A 10514-nucleotide genomic window follows, 5' to 3' on the forward strand; every position below is an offset into this window, starting at 1 on the left:
ATGTTTTGGCAATGTCTCGGGACCCCCGCCCCGCCCCTCCCGACCCCCAATATAAATTGACTGCTACAATAACCTTAATAATAGAGACAATACACCATAAATAAATACTGAAACCAGATATAATCATTAGGAAGGTGTATGCATGTACTATGTGTACCATGTAAACTCCTAATTTCGATTTTCCATCCATTCAGTTGGGAAAAAAATAAAATACAATTTTTATTTATTTTTTTGAAAATAATTTGGGGACCCCCCAAAATAATTTGGCGACCCCCCGAGGGGTTGCGACCCACGGGTTGAGAACCCCTGGTCTATTGTAGGAACACAGTGTATTTATGACAGTAGTCAGTATAGTTTAGAGTAGGGGCCACTGTCCTCCCTCCCTGCTAATTGACCTTATTCACATGATAGGGTGGGGCGATGAAAGGAGAAACATGGCTTCCGTATGAATTCTGGTCTATAGGGGAGCAGAATTGTGGATTATTTTCCACCGGTTTTAAGTAGCTTTGTGTGTGCCTGGCTGGCTGGCTACCAGTGTCTGAGCACGAAAATAGCATTTGGTTGGTTTTCAAAACCAAGTGTCACTGTTGTGCAGCCTAACACACACATACATTAACTGAATATAGGATGATTTCAGGTGTATCAGTACAGTACAGTACAGTACAGTAGAGGGACCCCCTGGGGACCCCCACATGGTGGTAACTCTGTCCATTTCTCAACCGTTTCGGACGCGGGACGGCTCGCAGAACCTGCCCGGCCCCCTGGGTGTGATCTGGAGGTGCCTCCTGGGCCCTGGCAGGTGAGTTCCCTAGTGTGTGTCCAGGGCTAATCTCAACACCCCCCCCCCCCCCCCCCCCCTCTCTCTCTCTATCTTCCACATTATTAGGGTCTCATTCAGGTCCACCATCTCCTTCCTCCATTATTTGGACAGGACTGACATCATCAACATGACATCAGAGAGAGACGCCACCCACCCTGTTATTAAGAGGATGTCATGCCTCTGTTGCTGCTCATCATGTTCTTTCCCCGGGTATTATGTATTAATGCTGCCTTCTTTCTGCATGGCAGTGACCTAAAAAAATGATTGAGGAGCTCGAGGAGACAACAACCAGGCCTGACATTTCTGTGCTGGCTCTGGGGTTAGTCAGTCATAACACAAGCGTGTATACGCCTCCCCCAAATCAAGTGATGCAAACTGGCACAGACTGCACGGAAACAGAAAGGCACGGAGAGGCAGCCAATTAAGCGTTTTGGCTAAAAGACTCCTCTAGATAATACTGCACTGCAGACATGACTTTAACCCATTTTGACCTGAGATCAGATTCTAAAAATGTTTTCTGAATCCTGACAGTTTTCTGAAAAAGCTACGTTTCTATGTCAGTCGTTCTTCGATTTTTCAAAAATAGCAGACCTACAAGCTCGTAGCGAGCTTGTAGATCTGCTATTTTTCAATAGCTAAGCATAACATAATGCTAACACCAAACGGGGTTAACCATTCCATCTTATCCTTATCAGGAAATGGGTAACTTGTTGTCATTGGTAGATATAGGAGGCTTTGGCAATGTGTCATCAAAACATCAACCTGCACCACGTGTGAGTTTGCTTATCGACACTTTTTGCAGCCAGTGATAAGACTATTCTTGTGGAAGAACAAACAGAGGTTTGGATTTGGAAGGACTTGACAGATGACTACGTACTTTAGCTATGAAGCATGTGAGCCAGTGACACAGCAGGCCTGTACAGTCAGTGCCTATGTTGCTCCAGTCTGTTAGTCAAATAAATGCTATTTATTCACTTGGTTGTTCCATTCAAAGTCGTCATGCTATTGAGTCAGTGACTAACATCGCCAGAGTATAATAGCATGATTCTAAAGCATAGGCCTACAGATATCACCCAATGAATCCCAATAAAAAAGGTGGGTAATGGGTTTAGTGGCCTACAGTGGTTTAGGGGAATTAAAATACATACATATGCCTATATAAAAAGGCATACATTGGAATTAACAGAAGATATTCTCAAATGTGTGTATACCACAGAAATATATGCATATACAGTCCCAGTCCATCCGAATCGGGACATTCTGTCCCCCATAAACGACAGCTTGTTAACTCTGCAAGACAATGCATTGCATATATAGGCTCAGGCTGCTCCCATGCACAACAATAAGCACACACACACACACACACACACACACACACACACACACACTCTCTCTCTCTCTACAAAGGCCACGTTTCTATGTCGGAAACAAAAAAAACAAAAATAGGGCGGATGTAATGTAAACCAACACACAGGCTATCATATGACCCAGACTGAGACATAATAACACTTCTATAAACACAGATTACTATTAGCTAATAACGTCACAACGCCACGGCATCGCCCTGGACAAACACGTTCAACAAATTGCTATTTGTTGGTTCAAAGGCATTACTAATAAGGAGGGACCCCAGCCCCATGGAACACCGCACAGCAGGAGTCCAATGACAACTCCAGAGGTGACAACTGAACTGGGGAGACAATAAAACGCTTTCTGATCTGATCTGAAATGTCTCCGACTTAATAAAGAATAAAGTGACCCCCACCCCCCCCCCCCCCCCCCCACCCCCCCCCAAAAAACCCCGATAGTTACCCTTTTGTTCTTTTCATCATAGCCCCAGTCACAAAACTAGTTTTATAGCTGGGCAAGACGGTCCAGTAGTAATTTTGGTCCGACATGATGATGATGAAGATCGAGTGGCGATCGAGTTAAAACGATTCGATCCAATAAAGATTCCAGACACGTAAAACGGGATCTTTATACTGTTGTCAGGATGGCTAAAACAATCATTCCTTTATAGAATGATGATAGGGCAGCTGTTGGTTGGTTGGGTGGTAGGCTGCTAAAGGGCTAGCCTAGTACGCCGTGTCCGAAAGCAGATCAACTCCATTCAGGGTTGTTGTTGGCACAGACTGGCCCCATGATAGCCAGGATAAGAAGAAGTAACCCAGCGAGGTTGCCATCGTCGTCTCCGATCGCCTCTGTCTCTCCTCTTTTTCTCCCCCCTACAAGGAACACAATTTTCGGTACAGTCCTCCGTCGTCTTCCGCGGGAGGCACGACGCCATCATCATCATCATCATCATCATCGACTGATCTAGTATTCGCCGACACCGACACATAAAAAACAGTGATAAAAACTTTCCAGCAAATAGAACGCCGCGCAATTGTGTGTCAGCAGCAGGCAGGCAGCAGAAACGCATCGAGAGAGGAGGGACTAATGTAGTGCAGAGAGAGAGAGCGAGAGGAAGTTGTCATTACTACTATGTTGTTCTCTGTACTCTGTATCTCCTTTATGATGAATTCCTGTTCTCTCTTCTTCTTCTTTTTGCTATATAGAAGTGTCTATTTGTAGGCCTACGTCTCTAAATGTGTTGATGAATTGAACAAGGTGGACCCTCTTGTAAACAAGTGTAATGCTTTATTGGGTCGTCCGCTCACAGTTACACACTTGAAGAGATAATGCCAGAGACGGCTCTAGCAGTGATTCTCAACCCATTTAATTTCAAGGACCCCTAGTTTGACATGCAAATTAGTCTATAGACCCCCCGACTTAATGGCATTTCTATCTCTGGGACCCCCATTTATATTGTAAAATCAATGTAATTTAACTCTGAGAGTGTACAAATCCATTTGTACACTCTCAGAGTTACAGATCCATAAGGGTCCATTTGGGGGTCCCCGGACCCTACTTTGGGAACCACTGGTTTAGCCTATATATATATTGATGTCTCTCTTCTAGGCAGTATAGGTTCATGTGAGCTGCCTGCAACGGTTTCATAATATTAGTCTAGTTAAATGTTTATAGCCTCAATTAATCAATTAAAACGGGCAATGTATAGGCCTACAGGCTCATTTCATTTCACACAGGCCTGACAGTGATGGCATGATGTATGCTATATTTTACTTGTTGTGGAAATACAAAAGTATTTATTGGTATTAAGTATAGCTGTATAGGCCAAAGGCCTACACATTTTGCAGAATTATTGCCCTTGACACAATCATATTAAGGGATTGTAATTACTAATTAGTAGGCTAACGCATTACCAGGTAGCCTAATGTGATTATAACGTGTTGCAGCTGGTAAAGGTGGGGCTGGTTTTAATTAGCCTATTCGTATATCTGCTGATGGGTGGCTTAAACTATAATAACATATTTTAACTAGAAAAGTTGCAATGTTGAAAAATTGCAAAGTGTGGTTGCCGCAGTCGCTTACATAGGCCCCTTGAATAGTTTGGTCTTCTGCCCTGCAAGGGAATTTATGTCTATATAAACGATTGTAAAACATAGATTGGTTACGTAACCAACAACAGCCAATTAGCTGCTACAAAGGTTATGCAAGAAGAACAATACAAAAGTGTGACAATAACTATAGTCTGGTTGCCCTCACACTAATTAATGTTTAATCAAAACACATTTTGTTAAATAATTGTAGTGGATTAAAAAGTACAATATTTTATTTTTCCTCTGAGATGTAGTGGAGGAGAAACAGTCTAAAGCTAAAAAGAAAAGGAAATAAATACTTAACTAAAGCAAACAAATTTCAATAACATCAAATTGTAAAATGAAGGACAGAGAGAGAGAGAGAGAGAGAGAGAGAGAGAGAGAGAGAGAGATTAAGTGACCCTATAATGTCTGACGCTTATGGTCCACAATTACACCACATTCACAACATGGCTAAAATTATATGTCCGTAATGTCTGAAGCATGTTTACTGACTTGGAGAACAATTATAGCCGTGGTAGTCAGCATAGTAAATTCCCTCTATCTCAGTCTATACGATACTGAATCGGATACCAGTAAGTCTACACCACCACCAGTCACTGCATATGACCTGAACTTACTGCCCCCTTTTCCTGTTGATTTCCTCTTACTCAGCCAGCCTCAGTGAAAACAACAGACTCCCATGGACCAAGTGTGGCTCTCTGACTCATCCAGCCAGCCTTGCCCTTAAATGAGCACAGACCCATATATATTACACCATATTGTGCCCAGTACACACTACGGACCCACAAATCCAGCGACCTCGGAACATTGCGACCCACATGGGCAGTGGCGTGCACAGATAGACACTAGGGGGTGCTGGAGCACACATGCCCTTGCCCTCTGGACAGCAATGTGACCTTTTTTTTTGTTTTGTACAATGTACAGTATGTGACCATGGTGACATTGATTCATTCTTGATAAAAAGCTTCTAATATATTATTTATGCCCCAAAATCTATAAATCTCACACTATTAAGACAACCAGCCGGTTCCACGCGCTGCACAAGGTGCCCTTTTTTCACTTGAGCACCTGCCCCTCTAAATGTCTGTGCACGCCACTGCACATGGGGCCCACATTTGACGTCGATGATATAATTATGATTCTGTGCCTATCAGGACGTAACTCTGACAGTGCTGAGACGCTGAAGCGGACATCGCAACGACTCGTCGCCTGAGCTTGCACAGCGGTGCCTCTTCGTGGTTCAAGTCCTGGTGCTGACTGTTCTCACCAAGCGGGCCGAGTGCTCCTCCACCCTGCTGCATGGTCGGGCCGGACGTTCCGTGGGGAAAAAAAGGGTCTAGGTTTGCGTTATACCGTGCGTTCCAGGAACCCTTTACAGCAGTATCAGTATCAGTTACTGACACGGTCAAGCTGTGTCTCTCACACCACCCCATGACCACCGCTGGCTGTTTGCATTCAAATGCCTTATGAGGTTAATTACTGTTACAAGTAACACTGCTATACGTTTGGTCATAAAAAGTACATTTAGGCAATGTTTGGCTATTTTCGCCAAATGTTCCCCTATTATAACATGCCCAGAATGGGGGTCCTATAGGGCAGAGATTAAAATAGGGTGCATTTTGCATCCCAAATCGCAGTTTATAGTTAAGGGGCGCAATAAAACAACGACCTCTGCATCCACGGGATGCACTACTGTACTACTGTACTGTTTTTTATTCTAGTTTATTTTGCTAGCTTTAGTTATAATTATCATTTCTTCTTAATTTCTACATGAATATAACCACATTAAATGCTGCAATTTGAAGAAAAAATCACACCTACTGGTCTACTGGTACTCATAGTCACACACATTAACACACAGGTTAACACGGACATTGCTGTTCCTTGGAGTGGTTGCACCACTCAAAAAAAGGCAAAATATTACTCCTAACGTCGTTGAAGTGGGACTCATAAAATGTCCCTGGGACTCATCTAAAAGACCATCCCTGCATCCCGGGACTCATTACATTGAAAACCTATATTTACATCACTGATAGGGTCCATGTGGTTAAGTGGTCCTGCATGCACAAGATCATGATTATGCATTAGGCCGTATACTTTCACAGGAGAACGTATAAGGCCACTGATTCACTCCACAACGGCCCATGTGGGGGTTTCCCCATGTCGTTCCCATCTTGGGCGGGAACCCTTTTTGGTGTTATATGCATTATGTTAGCTATTGAAAAATAGCAGATCTACAAGCTCGTAGATCTTGTGGGTCTGTCGCGAAAATGTGGTGCAAATCTTTGAATATATTCTTTCAGAGCCAAAGTTTTTAACTCAAATCTTTGCTTCTGGGGGGGATTCCTGGAACAACATATTTTCAGATGGGGGTCGGCTGCAAATTACATATAATCTTGGGGTCCCTTGACATGAAAAGGTTGGAGAACGACCGACATAGAAACATAGGGTTTTTCAGAAAACAACATTTGTAGAATCGTTCCCAGGTCAAAATGGGTTATGGGGGTCCCTGGCACAACATCTTTTCAAATGGTTGTCACGGCCCCTAATACATATGAATTTGGGGGGTCCTTGACGTAAAGATGTTGTGTATACCACTGTGGTGCTACTCTACATGTGCAGTGAGGGAGAAGGGTGGGCGATATACTTACACATTTCCCCTGCGCGGAAGACTCAGCTCTTTCTGGAAAAGGACAATGAAGATGAAAAACATGATTAAACGGAATAATAACCACACTGCTGCGAGCTATAGCCACAACATTGCTTTGATATGGAGATGTCAGCCCTTTGTTATTGTGGCAGCGGTATGATGCGTTTGCCGCCGCATGGCAGAAGGGTTAATTTCCCACATCAGTGTCGGGGGGGGGGGGGGGGGGGGGGGGGGGGACATGCAAGGAAAAAAACATTTTTCCCTTACAAGGGAAAGATTATGCTCGGACTGATGCTCCTCGTTTTGTGTCATGCTGTAGGCTCCTCTCACTATGAATGCCCAAGTATGGCTGCTGGTGGTCGCCTAGCTCCTCACCAAGCCATTCAAATCTGAAGGTTAATTTAAACTCAGTTTTCTTCTGTGACACGATCATATACTCATTATATTCACGTGTAAACAAATAGGCCTACTGTACTGTAGTAGCCAGTGCTGTACATCAATGGTTGAAAATATATAAATGTAACGTATTTTTGCAGCTGCTGCAAAAAACCTCATCTTCCAGCGATAATCCTTCTCTCCATATCCCTGCAGCGTAAAGATCATTAGCTGTAGTGTGGCCTAGTTTCTTACTGGTGCCAAATGGGTCTTCTTCTCCTCATCACAGTCATGTGTTGCTGAAGGCTGTGTACCGGGCACATTGCACCCCGGGCAAGCCAGAACCTCACTCCTTCTTAACTATATAGGATAAGAAGGTGGGTCATCATTTGCAGCACATTTTTTACTGGTGGTGGTGATCATGATATAGACACAAAACTATATGTCCATTTGTTAGTCCTTAAAACATATTCTATCAAGGTTTCTACGACCCCTGATACTGTAGATGACAGGAGGGGTGAAAATGTCCAATTGGGCTTCATTAAACAGAACAAAGGAGCGTGAGAGTTGTTTCTAAAAACCTGAATGATATCACAGCTTCACAGACCCTAACCTTCACATTCATCATAAACATGTTATTAGCTCAACCGTCTGGGCACCTAGGCTGCTAAGCCAGCCGTGCCGTGGGTTCGACTCCCGATCCCGACGGCCTTTGCCGCGTGTCTTCCCCCATCTCTCTCCCCATTTCCTGTCAGTCTACTTTCAACCTATCAATAAAGGCAGAAAAGGCCACCAAAAAAATTAAAAAAAAAAACATGTTATTATGGATCTCAAACATCTTAGTTGCATGTTCAGTAGGCTACATACTGTAGGCTATGCTGTTGGAAAGTGACCATTAAACCAAAATTCCTATTTTACATTTGTGTTCAAATGAGAAGCAAGCTTCCTCCATTTTAATCTATAAGGATTAAAATGAATGATAAACAAGACAGGAAAGAATTAAAGATAGTCTCTCAAGCACTCAGGCTTGATTCCTTGGGTCTAAGAAGCTCACATCACCAAGGCAACCATGAAGGATGGTCTTTTACCCATAATGTACCTCTGAATACCACAATAAACACAGAAGGTGTTCAGGGTAATTTACATGTAAAACATTATGAATACAATGCAGCCAACTGAATTGCTTGCTTTAAATAAAATGTCATTATTATTATTATTTTAAACAGAGAGACTATAACACACTGACAGCTAGAAAAACGTATCTGTTAGATCAATAGCTTCCGTAGCAGCGTATAGACGAGGTTCCAAACAGAGCTATAATGGGATCATAGCACTACATGTTGTTGTCCATTGTGATCTGGGTTATCTAAGAATTAGGTTACCATATAACCAAAACATAAAAGACCCATTCGCAATGTAGGCTCTAGGTATTATCCATCCACTAATATTATCATTTCGATCTATATGTAAATAAGAGTGGCATTATCAAGTGTCTGTGGTTGTGTGTGGTTGGTTTCCAGGGTCGCTGCCTCCGCCTACTCAAATGTTGGACACTTAATTCCATTCATGGTGAAAACGCGGATCGATAGTATTCATTACTATTTCAAAACAATGTCACATAATCGCCGGGATCATCAAAGTCTCGGTCACTATAAATACATACATTCATTGCCATTATTTGGTTACAAGTGTGAATGGAAAATGTGAGGAGATCCCCCCCTATGTAGGCACCCCTGCTGCGCTCAGGCAAAAAAAAAACCCAGAGAAAATGAATGTTTAACGGTGCCATTTCCAAATGCATTGGAGTCTTGGACACTGGCTAATCGCATTGGCATGGCATTTTTTTATGGAATCAGTTAATCACTGTTTGACTATCAGTCTGTCCAGCTACACATTTGCGGCAGCTATCCAACGCGTGCGTTATGGAAGAATGTATTTACCTGCAGCCCGCGACGTCTCAGAATATTCGGCTCGTCCATCGCTGAAGTCAATACGATATAAAAAGCGTTCCCCTTTCAACCGCTTTTGGATTCAGCCCATTATGGCATCACAACCGCTGCAAAGAAAGAGGATCCTCTCCTCTCACTCATCGCCACCACAGCGGGTCTCCCCATGGGTTCTCCTCTGAGTCCTCTCCGGTGGATTTGGATTTTTACGCCACACTTCCCATGATAATCTCCCCGAATCGGTGCGGTGGCCACTTGGCTCGACTGCCAGCCGGGTTGATCACCTGATGGAATGAGAATATTGGAAAGGAACCACAGGGAGGAGCTTCACACCATAACATCCCCTGCTGCCTGCTGGCATTCAATAGGCAGCCATGAGGGAATAGGTCTAGTTAGATAGCGTGCGTATTGAACTTTGTGCATGGTGGGGGACTCATCCCACACCCACTGTGTACAATTTGCTGCTGATGCTTATTGGCTGTGCTCTATCATAGCGCGCATCAATTTCATAACAGGTATTTCCATCAAGGAAATGGGCTACCTGTTTAACAGGTATTTCATTGGAAGGGCCCAGGGATTCCAACTAAAGCTATAAAATGAATAATGACAGTGGCCCCAATGATGCCACAGGTTCATATTGGGTGTTAGAGTGCATTGAAAGCCCATAACTTGAATAGAATCTCCCTGGTCTATGGTTCATTTTGTGCTTTATATAGTTTCAATAATAGACAGCATCTGTTAGACAAACAACAATATACAAAACATGCCCTTATTGCTTGCACTCTGCCCTGCAGCATATGCTCTTGACTTGTCTCTACCATGTTGTGGTCTGTTGTTTAATGCGATACTGTCTGTTGATCTACTATTCTCCCAAATCATGTGAAATAATGTGGCATTTGTACCGTAGGATACACATCCAAAGAGAGGGCGAGGAATAATGGAGCCTGGTCATCTCCAAAAGGGCATGCAGCAGTGTGATTTATTTATGATTGTCACTCAATGGTACCATCGTGTTTGTCCATACAATGGTCGGTGTCTTGTTGTGTGGAGTCACATGTCCACTGATGTGAGGGCCGGAGGCATGAATACACCCTTGTTCTCTGTTTTAAGCACATTTTAGGGATCTGACTGGGAAGCCTTTTTAGCTTGTCATCCACCGATTGGGCTATAAAACTGTCTGGGAACTAAAAAACAAAATTGCAAAATATGTTAGTCAAATTGGAGCACGTACATAGCCCTGGGTCAGCCGGTCAGGAGATTTGACAGATCATGTCATC

The 10514-nt window shown here is 43.3% G+C and overlaps 1 protein-coding gene across 4 annotated transcripts in view; it reads right to left on the reverse strand.

Annotated features, from left to right (window-relative positions):
- Nucleotides 1-9550, reverse strand: part of mast3a (microtubule associated serine/threonine kinase 3a) — an 89909-nt gene extending 80359 nt beyond the window's left edge. For 3 of the 4 annotated variants that reach the window (XM_079529559.1, XM_079529557.1, XM_079529556.1), the window contains exon 1: nt 2633-3017. In XM_079529559.1, coding sequence (XP_079385685.1) covers nt 2633-2718 — 86 coding nt within the window. In that variant the 5' untranslated portion in view covers nt 2719-3017. Of the gene's footprint in view, nt 1-2632; nt 3018-6917; nt 6950-9231 lie in introns of those variants that run through there. The other variant, XM_079529558.1, reaches the window with a different exon arrangement.
- Between the last annotated feature and the right edge of the window lie 964 nt (nt 9551-10514).

Source organism: Electrona antarctica (assembly GCF_951216825.1).
Source record: "Electrona antarctica genome assembly, chromosome: 19".
Lineage (NCBI taxonomy): Eukaryota > Metazoa > Chordata > Actinopteri > Myctophiformes > Myctophidae > Electrona > Electrona antarctica.